The sequence below is a fragment of the Sorex fumeus genome, unplaced genomic scaffold (genome assembly GCF_029834395.1).
Source record: "Sorex fumeus unplaced genomic scaffold, SorFum_2.1 ptg000010l, whole genome shotgun sequence".
Lineage (NCBI taxonomy): Eukaryota > Metazoa > Chordata > Mammalia > Eulipotyphla > Soricidae > Sorex > Sorex fumeus.
The window spans coordinates 7,042,612-7,066,853 of NW_026606067.1; the positions used below are offsets into that span (position 1 = coordinate 7,042,612).

General features: G+C 37.3%; 1 protein-coding gene across 1 annotated transcript in view; it reads right to left on the reverse strand.

The window, feature by feature from the left end:
- The window catches only part of LOC130019998 (complement factor H-like), a 79,103-nt gene that overhangs the window by 12,564 nt on the left and 42,297 nt on the right, over positions 1-24,242 (reverse strand). The window contains exons 10-16 of the mRNA XM_056110601.1: positions 20,921-21,097; positions 13,073-13,249; positions 10,017-10,193; positions 8,843-9,025; positions 8,562-8,741; positions 6,093-6,269; positions 228-410 (exon numbers count right to left, since the gene is read on the reverse strand). Coding sequence (XP_055966576.1) covers positions 228-410; positions 6,093-6,269; positions 8,562-8,741; positions 8,843-9,025; positions 10,017-10,193; positions 13,073-13,249; positions 20,921-21,097 — 1,254 coding nt within the window. The remainder of the gene's footprint in view (positions 1-227; positions 411-6,092; positions 6,270-8,561; positions 8,742-8,842; positions 9,026-10,016; positions 10,194-13,072; positions 13,250-20,920; positions 21,098-24,242) is intronic.

A 24,242-nucleotide genomic window follows, 5' to 3' on the forward strand; every position in this document is an offset into this window, starting at 1 on the left:
TTGTGAGCAGGAAAATGGTCATAAATAGAACTTGTAGCTTGTTTAACATAGCAACTTCCATTTTTTCCCCACTTGTTTCTCAGGACAACCTAAAAGAATTTAATTGATTTGTTTGTACTGGTAATTTGCTATTTTAAGAGAAAGTAAATGAACATATAGGTTTCACTGCTTTAATTTAAACAGAACAATGGTTTTGGAATAATTGTTACAAACTATACAATACTGACCTACACAGCGTGGTACTGACACCCAGGTTCCATTTTTGCACTCCATTTCTTCTGATTCCTGGATTAGATAATTTTCTTGGCAGAGAATTGATATTTTTTCTCCATCCTGGTAATTGACTGTGGTGGTCATAATTTGACTATTGGGAATCTGAGGTGGAGGTGGGCATACTTGTATTGGTTTATCTAAAAATATTAAAATTAAATTTTTGATAAAAAACATGTTGAAAGATTACAAAGATAATACCAGAAATGCAAAACTCAATAAGGAAGTATCACAATGATTACACAATATATGCTTTATGTATAATATGTCATGATTTTGGAATTTTTTACTTTTATACCCTCTGTGATCATATTTAGTAATCTTGAAACTTTTTAAATTTTATACCTATTGCAGATTTATTTATACACAGTATATATTGATCTACGATTTTTAAACAAATCTATATACATAGGTAAGTACAACAATGCTTAAGGATTGGATTAAAACCATCTTAAAGGTGTGGAAGGATAAGTCAAAGGGCTGAAGTTCATGCTGGGAAGGCCCAGGTCAGGGATAAGGACCAGGTTCACTTTGTGGCACCACATCGTGCCCTGAGCACATTCAGGAACAACTGCTAGTGCACAGGACCTGGGAATCTTCCTGGAGACCCTCTGGTCGTGGTCTAAAAATAACTTTTAAAAGAACAAAACCTTTTCAATATAGTCGATTAATGGATGCTGATTTATCAGAGGAAGATATCAACTTAGAAGATAACAAAAAGACAGAAACAGGTCTTTGGCCCCTATAAGAATGAAATATGTTCTCTAGTTACAAGATTAAGAATTTAAAACTCCCTAGAGGTACAATAACTATTCTGTTTGCAGTGCCTAGAAAGAAATATATAAATTGATAAAATGCAACTGGTTAACAGATCATCAACCTGATATTATTTTGAAGAATAGTAGAATTTAAATGATTCCTCTATAATCACGTGTCTGAGCTCCTGTAAACCATATCTCAGCTATATCTTAGGAGCTCATATTCTGAAGACCTCTTCAAATGAGAAGATCTTTGACTCCACTATTGCTCTTTGATTTTTGCTTTCTTCTCTCATAGCAAATCTTTATTTCATTCAAAGCTATATTGAAATATATGGAGTGAAAATTGAAAACCTAAATTTTCCAAAATTGTATATTCAATTCAGAAAAATATTTGACTTAAAATACTTTATTCATAGTTATTAACATCATCAAATTTTCCAAGTTAAGAAGACAACTTTGAAGTTAATCAAAATATTTTTCTTGGGGCTGGAGAAAGTATAACAGACGGGCACTTGTCTTGTATGTGCTGACCCAGATTCAATCCTCATGACACCAAATGAACCCCCGATCCTTCCAGGAGTGATCTCTAGTTCAGAAACAGGACTATATCTGCGAGTGGCCCAATCCCCCAAAAATATTTTGTTATTTCTGTTTTCAATATCTTGGAGGAGTTTATTTTCAACGTGTTCACAAGGAATACCTTCCCCTTTACTCTTAATCAGCACTGTGACTTGGTAGCTTTGCCATTTGTTGGACTAACCAAGAAACTTCTCTCATCGTTTCAACTTAAACTTAGTAACTGTTTAAGTTTTTTAAATATTTTTGTCAATTTACACTCCAGCTACTCTTTCATTCAATGTTCTTTTGATTTTCTAGGCACTAGATTGCAATATAGATTTAACTTTGTTCCTTGTTATTTAATGCCTGTTTTAAACCTATAAATATCTTTCCTTGGCACTATACTCATGACGCTATACTCATAGATTGCAGTGTGTTCTCCCATTATGACAATTTTATTTATTTAAAGTATTTTCCACTAGTAAATTCTTAAGAATTTGCTTAAGAACTTGCTATCCTTCCAGATTTGTGAGATGACAAAATAATAAATGTCCTTATATTTTTCTTGTTTCTTAATTTAGAGAGTGGTATGAAGATATATATAGTTATTTCCACAAATACTAAATACTAAGCACTTAGTATTTTTGGAAATCTCTGTATAACAGGAAATAATATTTAAAAAAATAATTAACTATATTAAATTAGAACAGAATAGATTTGAAGAAAAATAGTATTAAATTATTTAAATATGGGCCCACATTCTCTGGGCCAAAGGAGCTGAAGACGCTCCAGCTCAGTGTGGTCTGCCCCATTTCATAAAGAAACTGTGCGGCTGCTTATGCATCCAAGCAACATCTATTGTCCCCATTCTCACACCCGATACACCTGCTGGAAAAAAACAGGGACACATGGTAGAATCAGTTTACCCTGAGACTGCTTCCATTTACATTGTGGGACCCACCTCCCCTTGCCTCTTTTTTTGCACCACCTCATTTTTTTGCACCACCACATTTTCTTACCTCACATTTTCCAGTCTCATTCCTAACTTGCACCCACCCTTTAAGTCTTGGTGGTCATCACCAAAGACTTGTATCTTTGACAGCAGCTCCATAGTTGCCAACCACAAAACAGAACAAGAAAATTAGTTTAAAAATCACATGGGGACAGATGTCCAGAGGTTGCCTCAAGCCCATTACAATTTCTGACATACACACACAAATTTTGACACTATTTGAGGATGAACAATCTTCATGACTATAGAGTAAATGAAAGAAGCTCTGAAAAAATAAACTCAATAATCTCAAAGAAAAACTAATGCAAAATATTGGAGAATACCTTGAAATGGAATTGAAAAGAGATCAAGGAGACAGTAACCACTAATAGCAGCAGAATTCAGATAGCAGAGTGTCAGTGAAGACATAGCACAAGCTAGCATCATAGAAGAAGAGCCAAAAGAAGAGCAACATAAACATGGAATCAAATGTGAAATACTTTATGGATAACAGCAGAGGAAGAATCTTTGAGTCCTAGGAATCTTGGAAAGAGAAGCTAAGTTAGTGAGAGAGATAGAAGCTAAATACTTCCCCAATCAGGAGGCGATCTATGCATAGATTCAAGAGGCCCAAAGAAAATCAAACGGAACATCTCTAAGTAGAAGAACACCAACACATATTGTAATAAAATTGACAAGATCAAAAACATATTACTTTAAGTGTCAAGAGAGAAGAAAAATCTAAAATACAAAAGAAAGAGCTTTCATATGAAACCATACAAGCAAGGAGAAAATAGGATGATCTATTCAAAACACTGTAGGCAAAAAAACTTCAACCTCAGGCTCTCTACCCTGCAAAATTGTCACAAAAACCAGATGATAAAAACATTCTCAGACAAACAAGAGTGCAAGACATTTGCTACATCTAATCCAGCTCTGTAACAAATATTAAAGGGTCTCCTGCCAAAAACACCAATACCTAAAGACAAATATAGCCAAAATCATAAAAGAATGATTCTTAAAAATCCATAATTTGTATCAATAATTTCTTTGAATGATAATGTATGAAACTCTCCCTTGAACATCACAGAGTGAGTCTCGCCAACGAACCATCTCCGACCCTTGTAAGCTCATCATTATTCAGAGTCACAAAAAAACCTTGAAAGAAATCAACTAGTTGTGCAAACTTCTCTATACCTGTGTCTGACTGAGACAGTGGGGCGTTCTGTGAGTGGGGACACTCTTGACGTAGGGTGCCCATCCAAACAAAGTCACAGCTGCTGCTAGTTTCCATCCCCAAAGCTGCCCAGCATGCCCTGGACATGCCCATCACCTTAGGACTACTGAACACCAGAGTGAATTTATCTGGGCTGAAACCACAGATATGTGGGGGCCCTGTGGATGAAGTCTCCTTGCCTGAACAGAATCAGAATGGGCAACCTCCATCCACCTCCCTGTACTTTCAGAAGCCCCAGCAATCAAGCCCATGAACCACCTCCACTGCCATGCAAACTCATCAGTAAAAAGTTTAACTGCAGTTGGACTGACCAGTTCAACACTGTGAATTTTGAGATGTGGACATCACCAGACTCTATAACACTGGCAATCCAGTAGTAGCACATCATATTGGATAAGATGTAATGTAGAAGCCAAACAATCTCAATTTACAAAACCATTCACACAGAGGATTAAATTGTAACAGCATTTTAGTAATCTCTCTGACAAGGACTTAATATCCACATGGTGAGATACAACAATTTTCATCTAAAGAAATACTTTTTGATCATTCTGTCAGCCATTTATGTGTAACAAGCAGTATAAAATAAGTTTCTGTGGGCCTGCCACAGGGGCAGACTTAAGGGATGGTTGAAAAAAATAGAGACAATGGTGGAGGGAAGGTGACACTGGTGGAGGGATTGGTGTTGGAGTGTTGGAATACTACATGCCTGTAAGAAATCATCGTGAACAACTTTGTATAAAACAGTATTTAAATAAAGTGTGAGGGGAAGGAAGTAAATAGGCTGAATGGGTAGATCAGGAACTACTCAGACAGAAACAAAGCAGGAGTGATAGCTTTCAACACTCCATTTTTGCCATTAGACACATCAACTAGACAGAATGTCAGTAAAGATAGATGAGCATTAAATGAGAATTTGAAAGTATTTGAATTAATGGACATACATAGGGTCCAATGCCCTCAAAATGTTGAATTCCCATTTTTTCTTTATCACACATGGAACTGGAGATAGTAAATATCTAACTCCAGGATATATCATGTAACATAACATACACATATTTAGGAACATAAAAATCAAGCACTTGTTCTGACTATAAGTCAAAGGTAGAAATTAATCATATGAAGATGGTGAAACCCTGGCATATTTCTAGTGAAAATGTAAATTAATGCAGTAATTTTGAAAACAAGTACCAAGCAACCTCCAAATACCAAAATAGAATTACTAAATGATCAAACAATCTTACACCTTTCCAAAGAAGATGAAATTATTAACTTGAAGAGTCCTAGGTATTGAAATGTTTACTGCACCATTATTATTATTATTATTATTATTATTATTTGCATTTTGGGTCACACATGATGATGCTCTGGAGTTACTCCTGGTTCATGTACTCAGAATTATTCCTGGTGGTGTGCAGGGTACCATATGGCATGCTGGGAATCAAATCCAGTGGGCCATGTGCAAGGCAAACACCCTACCTGTTGTGCTATCTTCCCAGCCCTTGCACCATTATTTTTAAATACGTGAACAACTAATTTCCAATCAAAGCAGTTAGAAGTTTGTCACCTTCAGGAAAATGGAAGATACTTGAAAGAATTTTTCAATGCAAAAAAGTCTAAATTAGAAAGGAAAATATTCTATGATTTCATATACATGTGTATATGCAATAAGAAAGCAAGCATAAAAGGGAAAGTAAAGTAAAGGGCCCTCCCATTGATCATCGATTTGCTCGAGCGGGCCCAGTAACGTCTCCATTGGAGATTTTGTTGTTACTGTGTTTGGCATATCGAATACGTCACGGGGAGCTTGCCAGGCTCTGCCGTGTGGGCGAGATACTCTCGGTAGCTTGCCAGGCTCTCCGATAGGGGTGGAGGAATCAAACTCGGGTCTGCCATGTTGGCTGCGTGCAAGGCAAACACCCTGCAAAAACAAGCAATATAATAGAACTGAAATACCTGGAGGGATGAAAGGGGAAGGATTTGAGCAAGATTTGAAGATAACTAGTGGATGGTTGTGTGTGTTTCTTATAAAATACAATAGCAATAAAAGAACAATAATAAATCTGCTGACTTTCTGGTTTTGTTATGAAATTTACATGCTTTATGCATATTAAACATATAAATATAGGTATAACTATAAACTGCTTTTGCTTAAATTTATATTCAAATTGAAATTATCTTTAATAATTAGCAGGTATTTTTAGAAGAAACAAAAATTATTTTTATAATTTAGGGAGAAAAGAATAAATATTAAAACTGGACAAGAAGAGCTCACCTTTGCAGCTTATTTCAGGATTCCATTCTCCATTTATGCACGTTGAGAATTTCATTTCTGATTTATTATCACACGTGTAATTTACATTGTCATTATGATCAAAGAAATTCTTAGAACGTAAACTTGAATTAGATGAAATTAGTCTTGTTTTTTTACACTTCTTAAGTTTATTTGTTGCTATAAAATGAAAATATAATATTCAAAAGACTATAAGTACTAATGAAATGATTAAAATGATTAGAATATGGTGTCAATAGTACAATGAAATGATAACTTATGCCCATAAATCCCACCAATCAAATCACTCCTGAACATATTGCATGAGATGAACTATTATATGTGAACGAATCTTGTGTCCAATCTCATATATTTCAGAGAAAGTACCATCCCAGATATACTTTGCACTTTGGGATTAGGAGAAGAGAAGAGGCCTTGAGGGGTGTTCTTTATAGTCAGCAATCTAACAGTCATCATATGGTTCAATTTGTTCACATATCTGGAATCTGTGTAAATGTTCATATTCATTTCATTCTTGAGCGATAGCACAGCGGGTAGGGCGTTCGCCTTACAAGCGGCCAACATGGCCGACCCGAGTTCGATTCCTCCGCCCCTCTCGGAGAGCCCGGCAAGCTACCGAGAGTATTCGATATGCCAGACACAGTAACAACAAAGTCTCCAATGGAGACGTTACTGGGCCCGCTCGAGCAAATCGATGATCAACGGGAGGGCCTTTACCTTTACCTTTACCTTGATTTCAAGCATTTCAAAATCACATCATTTTAAATCCCTAACCTTTAAGCATTTAATTGAAAACAATCATCCCTGGAAAACAATGAGCTCTGCAAGTAGGAAAAGGGAAGTTTTCCTTGCCTAAACATATATTTTTTTTCCAGAAAAGCAGAAGAAATTTTAGGTTCAATATGTGATGCACTTCTAGCCTAAATATTTATTTTTCAAAACAGTAAGGTGACATAATAAAAGAATTATATGCTAAAGGTAGTGTGTAGAATGTAAATATTCAAGGAGATCTTTTGCACAGTAACCAAAATTCAAAGAAAAATGCCTCTAGCTTTAAAAAAAATGGGAGGAGAGTATCTGATGTCAAAACCTGCTTGACATATATAGTTTATAGTCATTAACAAGCTATTTTATAATCAAATAACTTCATTATCCAATAATATCAGGACATAATAATACATTTTTTCTAGGTTCAACATGAGTTAAAAATGGGTCTTTTAGGCCACCGGAAGTTACAATCTTCAAAGCTTCAATGCAAGTGAGAATTCTTTTTGAATTTGTTAAAACAGCAATACAGATTCTTGGATATTTGCTTGACTAGTAGTTAATAAATTTCAATAAGGAAAAATGAAATGTTTGAGACAGATTACCTGTTAAAAAGAAATAATAATTTTGCAATGTAACCTTGAAAATAAATTGGAAATATGAGGCTAATTCGAACTACACAAGCAGTCTGAGAATATAGTCCTATATTAAGGACTGATTCAGAGTATTGATCAACAGGGAATTTTTCAAGAATATTAACCAAAGGAGTATATATGTTAATATTATATATAATATAAAATATGGTTAATATTGACTATATATAGTCAAAATAAGTGATGCTGTCCCTATGTACTTTATTGTCTGAAAGGATTAAGTTGTGAACAAACATCTATTGAATGTCTCCTATAGGTCATCAGTGGTAATATGTGCTGGTAAAACATTAGCAAACAATAAATTGCAAATCCTTACTCTAATGGTCAAAATTACACACATTTCTTGGAATAATAAATGGGCTGGAAAACTGGTAAGTAAACAAGATTGGAGATCCAACTCTTTCTTTGATAGGACCCCATCGAAGTCTTGGGGACAAGGTATTTAAGGGAAGTGAAAGAGGGTCCTCAAGCTTCTTCTAGTTGATCACCCAAGATTTGGACATCCAATGGTTAGAAACATTCACTTACAGAGTGGAAGGCATAGCCATATTGGTTTCCTGGCACAATTGGCCTGTCTCCTATGGTTAAGTTGTCTCACTAGCTGAAAAGGTCTTCTGCCCACCCACCCTCCGGCATATTAACTTCTGTTCTGTTGTAGCTGAAAGAGAATTGATCACTATCATTTTGAGATAGGTTAACTCCTAGGAGAAGTAGAATGAGTAAGTGTTTTCTCTTGTTTCATGGCCTAAAAGAAAAGATACCATATAAGAAGCCATAATATTTTCCTGTTTATTACAACTAATAGTTTAATTCATTAGTAAGATATAGCTCAACACTTGTAAATAATTTTATATCAGGGATGGAAGGATTCATGAGATAGTATCCTCGATTTCTATTTTTCCTCCATGAAAGATGTTGTGCAATTACTGTTGTAATTTAAGATTGTACATACTAGAGAATAAATATTTAAATTTAAAAACTGGGTTTTCATGTGAAAACAATACATTTTATTAGTGAAATTTGAGAGATATACCAATGCATTTAGGAAGTTGGGTCCATCTTCCACGGAAACATGTAGTTGATTTCTCTCCAATCATTGTAAATCCAACTGTGCAACTGAACTCGACTGAATCTCCATGATAATAAAGAGGAGCAGAAGGTTCAGCAAAGCCATTCTCAAGTTCAGGTTTATCTTTGCATGTACGCTTCTCCGCTGCAAAAATTGTCATAAAATTATGTTTCTCCTTAGGAAGCAAGTTATAGTAATACATATAACAACAAAAAATATTCATTTCAATAGTGCTTAGACAGTACCAATGCACATAGGCAGAGGTGTCCAATCTCCATCAACACACTGAATCTTCTTGGAACCCTTCATCAGAAACTGAGGATCACAAACATATTCCAACACGGCATTGTGTTTATAGACGTCTCTCTCCATTTCTGTCAATTTTCCATTCAAAAGTGAAGGCGGGGAACCACAATTTTTGGCATAATCTGTAGTAGAAATGTGTGACAAATGATAATTTATATAATTTCCAACATAGATATTAAGTTCATGGCAATTTTTCTTTAATATATTTAATAATTTTATAGCATTCTTAAGCTGTGCAAAAAATATGACATTATACAAGATTGATGTTTCTCAGACCTCTTACACCGAACTTAATTATTATAACTATGTTTAAGTTTAGAAAAAGCATTCATGAATCTAAATATTATTATAAACTTGATTTAAATTCCACTTATATATTTTTCAAAGTAAATTATAAAATCCAATGCTCATATTCAATTAAGACATTTGCTCGAGGCCCTCCCGTTGTTCATCAATTTGCTCAAGCGGGCCCAGTAACGTCTCCATCATGAGACTTGTTGTTACTGTGTTTGGCATATTGAGTACGTCACGGGGAACTTGCCAGGCTCTGCTGTGCGGGCGAGATATTCTCAGTAGCTTGCCGGGCTCTCCGAGAGGGGCAGAGGAATTGAATTCAGGTAGGCCATGTTGGCTGCGTGCAAGGCAAATGCCTACCTCTGTGCTATGGCTCCAAATATTTAAAATGCCATCATTAATGCTTCCGTATTATTACTATATTTGAATATATTTTAAGCCATACAGGTTAATGAATTGAATATGACCTAGAATATTATTTAGATATACTCAAATGCTCAATGAAATTTGGAATGAAGCCAATGACATTAATTAGAGTCAATGTTGTTGGTGCAGTGGTTGGCAAAAATGAAATGTTAGCAATCACATAGTATATAAATATACTCACACTACATATTTCATGAAACAATTGTAAATCACATTCTTTGATAAAGAAATATGAGATGTTTGCTATCAAACATATATCCTTCATGGAAATGAATCTGTCTAATTGCATTAGATCACAGGAACACTAGAAGCCAACATAAAACTGAGAGGAAAAATTGTTGATACAAAAAAAATCTGAATTCTTCATTCAGCAATTGCAAGATAAATATTTACCTCTACATGTTGTATTATTAGGAGACCATCCAAAGTGATAGCATTGAACTGAGTCTGGTCCAACTCTCACAGGTTTATTTCTACAAGAGAATTTCAACACCTCTCCGATTTTATATTTTTGTTTTGAGGGCATAGCAAATATGTGTTCATCTAACATCGGGACAGTGCATTCTTTTTCTATACAAAGATAAAACAGTTGAATGAAAATATGGAATCAATCATTGGCAAAGTAAACTTTATATGTCATGTGAATATGAAGTCTACAATGTCAAATAAGTTATCTTCCTGGAAATAATAAGTAGTCATTATTTTAAATATTCTGTACTTTGATTTTGGCATCTGAGCTATGCTAATTTACTGAGCAGCAATAACTCCCAGCAATATTTTGGAAATCAACTTGCTTGACTGAATATATATCTATCAACATATAAATATTTTAATGTAAACTTTTGTATTATTAAACCATAAAAGTAACCTATCATATCAATAAAATTCTACAATCTTTAAACTGCCAAGAAACAAAAACACTATGTCTATTTAAAGTAATTATAAAACTTGAAGCATAAAGGCATTTCAACATACTCTAGAGTACAAATAAAATCATTAGGAAAAGAGAAATTAGATTTAAAAATCATCTCATTAAAACATGAAATGAAAAGCATTGTGCTCAGGGCTGATGATTGGATGTAGATTAGGAGTTCTGAATATATACATAATATACTATTGTGTTCTTGCTCTCTTGTTTGTATTTTTGTCATATTGGGGATGTTCTAAAAAGTGGGTCTCAAGAGTACAAAGATGCATCTGCTATTGTTGGTCCACCAGGGGTTGCTTCAGCATAAGGACTCAAGGACCTGATGCTGGTCTTGCTTTCTTGTTCCAACATCCCTGGGTCATTGTTGGGAAAACATGCCCTCAATAACAACTAAAGGAGCTTTATTAGAGGGGCCAGAGAGATAGTACAGAAGGTAAATCTCTCGCCTTAATGTTTCTGACTCAGGTTTAGTCCTAAGGGCATCTGGTTCCCTGAGAACCCCCAGGAGTGATCCCCGAATGCTGCAGAGCCAGGAATAAATAAGTCCTGAGCACAGCCAGCCAAATGTCTAAAGGCATGAGCCAAAAAAGTAAAGAGAACCTGGGTATTGGGCTACTCATAAAATATGAAATTGACTCTACTCCCCCTATCATCTGTCACTGTCCTCCCGTTGTTCATCGATTTGCTCGAGTGGGCCCAGTAACATCTCCATTGGAGACTTTTTTTGTTTTGTTTTGTTTTGTCTTTTTTTGTTACTGTGTTTGGCATATCGGATACACCATGGGTAGCTTGCCAGGCTCTGCCGTGCGGGTGAGATACTCTCGGCAGCTTGCCGGGCTCTCCGAGAGGGGTGGAGGAATTGAACTCCGGTCGGCCACATTGGTAGCGTGCAAGGCAAACGCCCTACCACTGTGCTATCGCTAACCTCACCATTTAGTGAGAGTATAATTTAGCTATTTATGATACAGTTCTTTCCATGTTATCTCTAGCTTCACTGTCAATCCACACTCAGGCTTTATAATGTCTGAGATTTTTGTTTTGTTTTTTTAGGTCGCAATCAGAGAAGTGCAGCACTTACTCCTGGTTCTGGGATCAGGGATCACCCCAAGAGGGGAACAAGCAAACATAGGGGGTTTGGGAGTGGGGGAGGCAGGAATGCAATAGGGGGTTGGGGGGTGGGGGAGGCAGGGATGCAATAGGGGTTGGGGGGTGGGGGAAGTTGGGAGGCAGGGTTGGCAGCATGCAATGCAAATGCCCTACCTGCTATGCTCCAGTCTAAATGAATATTTTAAAACTAGGTTCACTCTTTGCTCCTTCACCTGTTGCACATAACTGCATTTCTACCCAGAAAACTTTTATTTAGGAATGCTTCTTTGCAAAGCTGCATTGCTAAATTGAGTAAAATACCCACACCTCTATTTTCTAAATTCTTGAATTCTTTTGCTTCGTTAAATAAAAGATAGTTGGATATAATGGCTCTGGGTAAGCGCTGTGTCCTAAAATAGGTAAAGGAACAAAAATGATAACCTCTCAGCATCTGTAGTGCAAACCATAATGCCCAAAAGGATACAGAGAGAGGGAGAGAGAGAGAGAGAGAGAGAGAGAGAGAGAGAGAGAAAGAGAGAAAATTCATGCAATAATGTCAGCTGTGTGTGTGGGGAGGTTGTTGTTGGCAGAAAGGAAAATAGTGATATTGCTACTGAAAAGTGTTCACTAGTGGAGGCATGGATATTGGAGCATTGTATGACTGAAACTTAGCCATGAACAGCTCTGTAACTGTTTCTCATGGTGACTTAATTAAACAAAATTTATAGAAAAAGTTCATTGTAAATACCTTCAAATTTTGAGTTTTCTGCACCTACAAATAACATTAGGCTCATCTCTTATTTGTTTCCTGTCCAGGCTTTTATCACAAATTCCTCCCAATCTTGACAAGAATCTAATTGCCACAATACTTCTTAAAAGTTTTTAGTTTTTAGATTCACAAAAATATGGTTCGTGGATGTGGATCACTTGGCTATAATTTCTTCAACAGAGTCAAGTCCTATTTTTAACCCTTTTAAATATTTACTAATTAGCAAACACAAAAGACATTTGTGTAATAGTCCACGGATTTTTATCTAGGTCTGTGCATAAGGGACTTCTTTCAAAAGATTTTAGATATTAATACTCAAGCATAGAAGAGTAAAGACAAAAGTGAAGTGCAGAATTGCCTAAGAAGTTATGAGAAACAATAGTTTTGCACATGCATGCTATGTTTTATATAGCACAAGATAATAATCCTTCACTCACAAAGCCTAACATATAGGATCCAAAGGCAATGCTCTATGCATTGCACAATTATCTATATGTTCAACATAGACCACCCTCTTTGTGCTTCTAAACACCCATTCTTCCTAGTTTACATTAAGTAGCAAGATAACACCTGAATTTATATTATAATTCCTTAAAAATAGCTGTAGATAACCATTCATCTGATGATTCGGAAAAAGAATACTTGAAAAACAAAAATAGAACTTACCAAGGCATACAGGTTGTTCAGACCAACCATTGCGCTGACAGATTATGGAACCACTGCTCCTTCCTGCTCTGTTTTCATAGCCAGGTTTGCATTCATACTCCAGCTGGTCATGGAGCATAAACCATGTGCCATTTCTTTTACTTAATGCATTCTCAAATCTCGGCCTCTCACAAGATTCTAAAGCATATCAGAATTTGATGTTGTCATTCTTATATTAGGAAGCAATCTAATTGTGTAACTCCCATCCCAAAGGGCTTTAAGAAGTATTATTTCGTGTGCTTTTTAAAGGTATCATAAAATAATCCAGAAACATCAATGACAGACCACTCATTGGAATTACTCAAGAGGAAACAAAAGTTTCTGTATTTACCTTCTTGAAAAATGTAAACACATTATTTTCATTTATATTTAGAGATTCATAGCATACTGATAATAAATTGTGTCAAAACAGATTTGTGAATTTTAAACTGTATTTGTTGTGGTTTTTGCCCACACTCAGTGAAGGTCAGGGGTCACTCTGAGTTTAGGAATCACTCCTGGTGGTGCTAAAGGGACCATATCGAATGTTGGGGATTGAACTCAGGTTGGCCACTTGTGAGAAAAACACACTACGACACCAGTGCGCGTCCAGCTCCGGGACCGGAGCGCCCAGCAGTCCACCGGCCCCCCCATCCAGGTGGGTTGGAGGAGCCCAGTGGAGGCCCGCCCCTGACCCCAGACACGCCGCCCACCCACCGATTCCCGCCAGAGGACAGCGCCGACCCCAGCGTGCGTCCAGCTCCTGGACCGGCCGGCCCAGCAGTCCATCGCCCCCCCCCCATCCAGGATCCTGGGAGGGAGTGGCCTGGGACTGGCTATGGGCGTGGCCTCTAAGAAGGGGGCGTGGCCTCCTAAAAGTGGGCGTGGCCTGCTTCCTGGCGGGTATATCACTCACTCCAAGCAATTTGGACCTTCATCCTTTCATCCTTTTCATCAACTTGTTACCTAATACCAACCAAAAATTTCTCACCTCTTCTACTACAATTCAACAAAATCCCACTCGCCTAGTCCATTTCCAACAAAAGTCCTGTTTGAAAATAGTTGTACAAATTCAGTAGTAAATAACACCTCCTCCAAAAGTTTCACTCAATGTCAGTTATAAAACAAAGAATAACGCCTGATTGAGAAGGTCAGACTCAGAAAGGTAGAAGAGGCCCATCTAGCAGCAACAAAGCTGAACGGCTCCTGGCAGTCTCTCCTCACTCAACCAGAACAGTAACAGTGAGTGTGAAGAACCAAATCACACTGGTCACAATGGTAAAGCAACGCAAAAGCCCACCAAACTTTCTTATTCACAGGGCTAGCCCAGAAGACACCAACAGTACTATAGCATTAGACAACCTCTCTGACAAGGAATTCAGAATGGAGCTACTTAGGATGCTTAGGGAACTAAAAGATACAATGGAAACCAATGCCAATAAAAGACAAGAGGATTTGAAGGCAGAAATGAGGAAAATGCAATCAGAAATGTCGGACCTGAAAAACCTGGTAGCCGAATTGAAAACCTCAGTGGAAGGCCTCAGCAGCAGAGTAACAGCGGCTGAGAACAGAATCAGTGAGTTCGAAGCTCAAGTTCAGAGACTCTCCAGAAAAGAGCAGAAAATGGAAAAGAGACTCATAGTTCGAGAACAGATGGCAAGAGAAGATCGTGATGAAGCCAAGAGGGGTAACATAAGAATTATTGGAGTCCCAGAGGGACAGGAAGAAAACCTCGATGAAGAAAAAACTGTCAAAGAAATCATTGCTACAACGTTTCCAGAGCTGAAGAAAACTTGTGACCACATTCAGGAGGCCCGAAGGGTACCGGCTAGAAGAAATCCGAATAAAAATACCCCAAGACACATCCTGATCAAAATGACCAAAACCTTAGACAGAGACAAAATTCTGAAAGCAGCAAGATCGAAGAAAGAAATCTCTGACAAAGGAGCATCCTTAAAATTCACAGCTGATTTTAATGATGAAACCCTCAGGGCCCGAAAACAGTGGTGGGACATAGTGAAAAAACTCAATGAAATAAATGCTTCTCCAAAAATACTTTACCCAGCGAGACTCTCATTCATAATAGAAGGAACAACACACAGTTTCACAGACAAACAACAGCTCAGAAACTTCATAGACTCAAAACCATGGTTTCAAGTACAACTAAATGGTCTACTTTAAGGCAAGACAGGCCTCTCAAATACACCAAATTTCAACAGAACAATGGGTCAAAATCCCATAGCAATAATCTCTCTCAATGTCAATGGGCTAAACGCACCAATTAAAAGACATAGAGTGGCAGGATGGATTAGAAAATTGAACCCAACATTCTGCTGCCTGCAAGAAACACATCTCAATAGTCGAAGCAAACACAGACTCAGAGTCAAAGGCTGGAAAACAATCCTACAGGCAAACAGCTCCCAGAAAAAAGCTGGGGTAGCCATCCTAATATCAGACCACATCGATTTCAGAGTGAAGAAGGTCATAAGAGACAGTGAAGGCCATTTCCTATTGATCAAAGGATCTGTACAACAGGAAGAAATTTCAATAATAAATGTATATGCACCTAATGAGAGACCAGCAAAGTACTTAAAACAACTACTCATAGATTTGGAAAAAGACATCGATAGCAACACAATACTAGTGGGAGACTTCAACAACGCTTTGTCACCTCTTGATAGATCAACCAGATTCAAGCTTAGCAAGGACATACTTCATCTGAGGGAAACAATGGAAGAAAGGGACTTAGATATATACAGGACACTTCATCCACAAAAAGCTGAATACACATTCTTCTCAAGTGTACATGGAACGTTCTCCAAGATAGAGCACATGCTGAGCCACAAAAACATGCCTCCATAAAATTAAGAAGGTAGAGATTATATCAACAATCTTCTCAGACCATAATACGCTGAAATTAGAAGTAAATCACACACAAAAGCAGAAAATTAAATCAAACACCTGGAAATTAAACAGTGCGCTATTAAACAACGAGTGGCTTAGACAGGAAATTAAAGAGGAAATCAAAAGATTCCTAGAAACGAATGAAAATGAGGACATGAGTTACCAAAACTTATGGGACACAGCAAAAGCTGTGTTAAGAGGAAAGTTTATAGCTCTACAAGCATTCCTCAGGAAGGAGGATGGAGCCCCCTTAAGTAACCTAACCTCACAGCTTAAGAGCTTGGAGAAGGACCAACAAAATGACCACAATCCAAACAGGAGGAAGGAAATAATAAAACTCAGAGCAGATATTAATGAGATGGAAACCCAAAAAACAATCTGAAAGATCTATGAAACCAAGAGCTGGTTCTTTGAGAATATAAACAAGATCAATAAGCCTCTAGCAAAACTCAAAAAGGGAAGGAGAAAACCCTAATAAACCGAATCAGAAATGAAAAGGGTGACATTACAACAGAAACTACAGAAATTCAAAGGATCCTCAGGGAATACTTTGAGAAGCTTTATGCCACGGAACATCAAACATCTAGGAAATGGATATATTGCTAGACTCCTACAGACTCCCAAGGCTGAACCAAGAAGACCTGGAATACCTGAACAGACCTATCACCATCAAGGAAATTGAAATGGTAAAAAAAATCTCCCCAAGCACAGAAGCCCTGGCTCGGATGGATTCACCAGTGAATTCTTCCAAATCTTTAAAGAAGAATTACTCCCAATCCTCTTTAAGCTTTTCCATGAAATTGAAATATCAAAAACACTTCCGAATAGTTTCTACGAAGTGAATATCACACTGATACCAAAAGCAGACAGAGATAACGCAAAGAAAGAAAACTACAGGCCGATATCCCGGATGAACACAGATGCAAAGATCCTCAGCAAACTACTAGCAAATAGAATCCAACGACTCATCAAAAAGATCATACACCATGACCAAGTAGGATTCATCCCAGTGATGCAAGGATGGTTTAACATTCGGAAATCAATCAACATAATCCATTATATCAACAAAAGAAAAGAAAAAAAGCATATGATCATATCAATAGATGCAGAGAAAGCATTTGACAAGATCCAGCACCCCTTTATGATGAAAACCCTAGCCAAAATGGATATAGAGGGGACTTTCCTCAACATAGTTAAAGCCATCTACCACAAGCCTACAGCAAGCATCATCCTCAATGGGGAAAAACTGAGAGCCTTCCCTCTAAGATCAGGGACGAGACAAGGATGCCCACTCTCTCCACTGCTGTTCAATATAGTACTGGAAGTACTTGCAAATAGCAATTAGGCAAGAAAAAGATATTAAGGGCATTCAGGTAGGAAAGGAAGAAATCAAGCTCTCACTATTCGCAGATGATATGATACTATACTTAGAGAACCCAATAACCTCCACCAAAAAACTCCTAGAAACAATAGACTTGTATAGTAAAGTTGCAGGCTATAAAATCAATACCCAAAAGTCCATGGCTTTCCTATACGCAAACAGTGAGAGAGAGGAAAGCTATATGAAAAAATCAATCCCATTCACAATTGTGCCCCATAAAATCAAGTACCTAAGTATCAACTTAACTAAGGAAGTAAAGGACCTGTACAAAGAAAACTACAAAACGCTACTTCAGGAAATAAAAGAGGACATGAGGAAATGGAAAGACATCCCCTGCTCATGGGTCGGGAGACTTAACATTGTCAAAATGGCAATACTACCGAAAGCACTGTATAAATTCAATGCAATTCCTATAAGGATACCCATGACATTCTTCAAAGAAATGGAGCAAACACTCCTGAAATTTATATGGAACAATAAGCCCCCACGAATAGCTAAAGCAATTCTTGGGAAAAAGAAAATGGGAGGAATCAACCTCCCTAACTTCAAACTTTACTACAAAGCGGTAATAATCAAAACAGCATGGTACTGGAACAAAGGCAGAACTGCAGACCAATGGAACAGAGTTGAATACACTGACATCTCCCCTCAATCATATGATCATCTAATCTTTGATAAAGGTGCAAGAAATGTGAAGTGGAGTAAGGAACGCCTCTTTAACAAATTGTGCTAGCATCACTGGACGGCTACATGCAAAAAAATGGGCTCAGAACTCTGCCTAACACCATGTAAAAAGGTAAGATCAAAATGGATTAAAGACCTCAACATCAGACCAGAAACCATAAGGTACATTGAAGACAAAGTTGGCAAAACCCTCCATGACATTGAGGCTAATGGTATTTTCAAAGATGACACGCCACTGGCCGAGCAAGTGAAAACAGAGATACATAAATGGGACTATCTTATACTAAGAAGCTTCTGTACCTCCAAAGAAACAGTGACCAAAATACAAAGACAGTCTACAGAATGGGAAAGAATATTCGCCGAATACACATCTGACAAGGGGTTGATATCAAGGATATACAAAATACTGGTTGAACTCCACAAGAAGAAAACATCCAACCCCTTCAAAAAAATGGGGCAATGAAATGAACAGAAAATTTCTCAAAGAAGAAATCTGAATGGCAAAAAAGCACATGAGAAAATGCTCTACATCATAAATCATCAGGGAGATGCAGATCAAAACCACAATGAGATACCATCTCACACCTCAGAGACTGGCCCACATTCAAAAGAACAAAAGCAACCGTTGCTGGCGCGGATGTGGCGAGAAAGGGACACTCCTTCACTGTTGGTGGGAATGCCGACTGGTTCAGCCCTTTTGGAAAACAGTATGGACGTTCCTCAAAAAATTAGAAATTGAGCTCCCATTTGACCCAGCGATACCACTCCTGGGAATATATCCCAGAGAGGCAAAAATGTGTAGCCGAAGTGACATCTGCACTTGTTTGTTCATTGCAGCACTCTTTACAGTAGCCAGAAACTGGAAGAGACCTGAGTGCCCAAGAACAGATGAGTGGTTAAAGAAACTTTGGTACATCTACACAATGGAGTACTATGTAGCTCTTAGAAAAGATGAAGTCATGAACTTTACATACAAGTGGTACAATATGGAAAGTATCATGCTAAGCGAAATGAGTCAGAAAGAGAGGGATAGACATAGAAAGATTGCATTCATCTGGAGGATTTAAAATAACAAAATATGAGATTAATACCCAAGAATAGCTGAGATCAACAGCAGGAGGATTACTCCATAACTTAGAGGCCAGCCGGGTATTCTAGGGGAAAGGACAGTTCAGATAGGAAAGGGAACACCAGATGGAGGGTGTTTGGAGATCCTCCCAGGAGGGGAGATGCAGGTTGAAAGTAGACTGGACTGAACATGTTTGCCACTCAATTCCTCTTTGACTGATCACAACACCCAAAAGGAGAGAGAGAACAAAAGGGAATGCCCTGCCACAGTGGCAGGGGGGGATGGAGGGGATGGGGGAGATAGGGGGGAAGGGATATTATCCTGGTGGTGGAAAATGGGCACTGGTGGAGGGATGGGTATTTGATCATGGTATGACCGAAATCCAAGCACAAAAATTTGTAAATCTACAACTGTACCTCATGGTGCTTCACTAATAAAAAAAAAAAGAAAGAAAAACACACTACTCATTACACTATCTCTCTAGCTGAGATTTGTGCATTTATTCTCTAACTAAAATTCATTTTTGTAGTACTATAACAACAATATTAGAAGTTCTAATATATAACAGTTGAAAATTATTCATCAAGTAACGGGATTAATTTTAATGATGCAATTAAATTTTAAAATATTTCACAAATCTCTCATTTTTTAATATATGCCATTTTAAAAAGCACATACGATTTTGTTTTCTTAACTATTTTACTAGTGGTTTTCTCCTATTAATTTGAATGCATACATAGTTCTATTGTCTAGAATTAGTGTGAAAAAAGTAAAATGACAAGAAAATTTTATTTTCAAGAAAGTTATACTACAGTGATGTTGATAAAGTTTATAAAGATTTACCAATTTATGTCAAATGTCATAATTTGTTAAGTACCTAGGTAGGTTGAAATTTACAAAAGTAGAGTCAAGGTTAAAAAATAATTATTAGAGATATTTGTCCTCCATAACAAGTGTGTTATAATATTTAATCAAATATAATTTAGTGTAAAATGTCCTTGCCTTAGGGCAATTTTTCCCTTTTTTTTCCTTTGGCTAATGTACATAGATTAAAAATGAAAAATAAGAAACAAATCATACTGGTTAAATGACTGAAAAGTTATTCACTATGTAATCATATATTGCTTTTGGATCAGACCCAGCGATGCACAGGGGTTACTCCTGACTCTGAACTTAGGAATTATTCTTGGCAGTGCTCAGGGGACCATATGGGATGCTGGGGATTGAACTGTGGGCCGCGTGCAAGCCCTACCTGCTGTACTACAGCTTCAGTCCCCTTATTTTCATTTCAAAAATAATTTCCTATTTAGGAGTAGAGATTGTGACACTGAGTAAGGCACATGGAACTCAAATAAAAATACACAGAAGCCTTTTTAATGATAGCTCAATTTCATTGTACTTTATTCTACTGGTCTTTAGCTCACACATGGAGATGCTCAGGGGTTACTTGAAAATTACTTGAACTGAAAGGTGTGCTGATATTTTCCCTTACAGAATATTTATCTCAAATGCCCCAAATCATTGTATGTTTAAAAAGAAATTTATTTATTTTCAATGCTTTAATTTCTTTATTTCCTTTGGTTTTTGGATGACCCCCAGTATAGCTCAGAGATCAATATTGGCTCTATGTTCAAATTACTCTGGAGGGCTCAGAGAACCAGTATTTATTTTTATATTTATATTTTATGAAATATGAAAGTACATAAGCACTTCACCCCAACTTTTGAAACATTATTTAAAGTAATCCTTTGTGTAAAAATGATTAAGATCATGAATGGTAACAATTACTTACTAATACATTCAGGTTGAGCTGACCATCCTTTTTCCTGACATATAATTGTTCCTGAAGTTTTACCATTTGCTGTTGCATATCCTGGTTTGCACTTGTATTGTGCTTCCTTATTTAAGGAATATTCAGTAGTAGTTTCAGAAAAAAAACCATTCTGAATTGTTATTTCTGAACATGTTTCTAAAAAGGAGAAAGCATAAAGAAAAGACAAGTATTCATTTAATAATCATTTTCATAGGAAGTTAAATAATACATAACCTTATCAAACAGAACATTTAAAAGAAAAGATTTTAATATGTCAGTTCTTTTGTCAGAGAAAATAGATTTAGTTTCTCAAGAGACTTTATCAACAAATATTATAAAAAATTTATTGAGACCTGGAAGGACAGTACAGGTGCTAGTGTACATGTTTTGTCTATGTTTGGTCCCAGCTCCATGCCACATGATCCTCAGGGCATTTTGGGTGCAGAGTTGAAGGTCTCTGAACCCTGTTGTGGTGGTCAGATATCCTGTGCACTTCAGGGCCATAGAACTAATGAACACTCTAATCTTTGTGTTGAACTGCTGCTGCTTGGGAGTCCCTGTTTGGGAAGCCTAAACAAACAACGTTGAAGCAAAGCAATATCAAACACTCCATTTTCTTCTCTGGAATCATGAGAGATTTGTCTAAGAAGCATGGAGCCTACTGTATCCCAGAGCTTTTCCTATGTTGAGTTCTGTACTGTCTTTTTTTAAATATTGCCTAGTTTGGTTCTCTCTCTCTCTTTCTTTCTCTCTTTTTTTAATGTAGGAGTACTGCTATTTATTCAATTGTTGATTAAGCTGACTGAATTGGATATGAACTCTACATTAGTTTTCAGAAAAAAAATTATTGGATATCTGTGAGATAGACGATTACAAAGCTGTTCATAATTGGGTTTTAGTCATACAATGATCCAGCACCCATTCCTCCATCAGTGTACCTTTCCCACCACCAACGTCACCCATTTCTCCACCACCATTTTCCAAACCCTCACCCCTACCCCCAAGCCTCCCTCTATGTGAGGCACTTTCCTTCTTGTTCTCTCTTTTCTTTTCTTTTAATGCATTATGGTTTTCAATACAGGTACAAAGATGTTTTGGTGTTTGTTCAGGGTGTTTGGTACTTTTTTCAGATTGGTAAGGCTGGAGTAGTTTTTCAATTGAGTGGAAGCTTGGTGTATGCATTTGGTTGTCGAGGCTTCTGAAAGTGTAGAGAGGTGGGGGAGGTAGCCCATCCCGACCCTGAGAAAGTTTGGAGATTTCAATGTCAAAACCCACATACCAAAATTTTCAGCAGATTATACCTTGGTGAGGTGCGTCCTGAAATGTAGAGCCAGGCTGGAGCTATGGAGGTGATTTTGGATTGTGGAAACAGGCGGCTGCCGGTACCTCTGTTTGGGTAGCACTGGTCAAAACACATCCTTCCAATTTACCCTGGTCTGTTCAGACATACATGAGTCTGAGCTTAAGTGAGACTTTTGATCTCTTTCAAGATTTATTTATGGGTCTCTGAAGCAAGGTCAGTGGTAGAGCTTACAGGGTGGTGCTGGCGTTGGTTTGGAAGGTGACTGCCAGTGCTTCCATAAGTATAGGGAGGTGGGGGTGGTAGCCTATTCCAGCTTCAAGAGAGCCTGGAGATTTCAGTCACAAGACCTGCATACCAGAATTTCCAGCAGATTACATCTTGATGAGGTCCGTCCTGAGACGGTGGAGTTAGGCCAGGGATATGGTGGCAATTTTGAATTGTGGAAGCAAGTAGCTGCTGGGGGCTCTTCTAGGGCTGGCCACCAGGCCAACCTACCCCCTTATGATTTACCCCAGTCTGTTCAGCCATGTGCAGGTCTGAGATTAACTGTGGCTTTTGATCTCTTTCGAGATTTATCTATGAGTCTCCAAAATAAGGCCAATAAATGAGCTGTTATAGTAGAGCTGGAGGTGGTTTGGGGTGTGGCTCCCACATACCTAACTTTTGGCCCTTTAATTTCTTAGTAAAGTTGGTCTCAAGTTTCTGGGGGTCTGGCCAAAGGTACAGTGATAATTTTGGAGTATTAGGAAGTCCAAAGACACCGTCAGGCTGCTGATCCACTCGCCCCACAGGTACAGGTTGACCTGTTCTTGGCACCATATCCCCCTAGTTTGATTCTCTTAATAAACCCAATTGCAACTTCTCAACTTAGACCCTGATAATCTCAGCTTAGGCCCTTCTACAACAGCTATTACAGCTTTTGACGTTGAGAACGTGAAATGTTTGTCTTGGAAATTGTTGCTTAATGCCATATGAATTTATGTTGTTCAAACAATTTGGTGAATTTTAGCACATTCATTCAACTATCTTCTAAAGCCAAACTTACAGAATGTTATTTGACAAGACAGTAAGAGCAGATTCATGTCAGTTACTATTTGTCTTTCCAGAACTCAACATCATTTATTCAAAATTTTGGATCAAAATATTTTGAAATGATTAAAAGAAAGACATCATAAATAAAATTTCATAAGATGGGATAATGTAGTTATGACAGAGAAAATTGATCATTATATTTATATAAATGAAAATAACAAAGATTACTGATTGACCAAATTCACTGCAAGAAAGTAAAAAAAGAAATTTGGAAAGAATCACATTATACAGCCAGTTATTGAAAGCTTTCCAAATCTACATGTAGTTGACAATATAACTTGTTCATAAAATACAAACGTCCATCAAGAAAAAACCCAAATTATAACCTCACTGCACCTCTTAAATTACTAGAAAAAGACCAACAAGGAAAACCCAATAAAGCAGAAGGGGAGAAATATTAAAATTTAAGAAAATTCAATGAAATAGAAACAATTTTACAGAATATCAACAAAGCCAGCAATGTCTTTTAAGTAGAATAAACAAGATTGTGAAACTAGCAATTGTAATTCAATTTAGAAAGAAACAAGATAGACAACTCTAAATCGCCATATCAGAAATAAAGGAAGTTCTAAAAAATACCACAAAAAATTTCACAGTAACATCCAAGATACTATAAAAAAGATTTGTCATGAAATTGGAAAACCTAAAAGATACAAATATTTCTCTTGGAATTCTTTAATCTCTCAAGACTAAGTCAGGAGGAAACAGCACACCTCATTGGTTAAAGGTAAAAGGTAAAGGCCCTCCCGTTGATCATCGATTTGCTCAAGCGGGCCCAGTAACGTCTCCATTGGAGACTTTGTTGTTACTGTGTCTGGCATATCGAATACTCTCGGTAGCTTGCCGGGCTCTCCGAGAGGGGCGGAGGAATCGAACTCGGGTCGGCCATGTTGGCTGCTTGTAAGG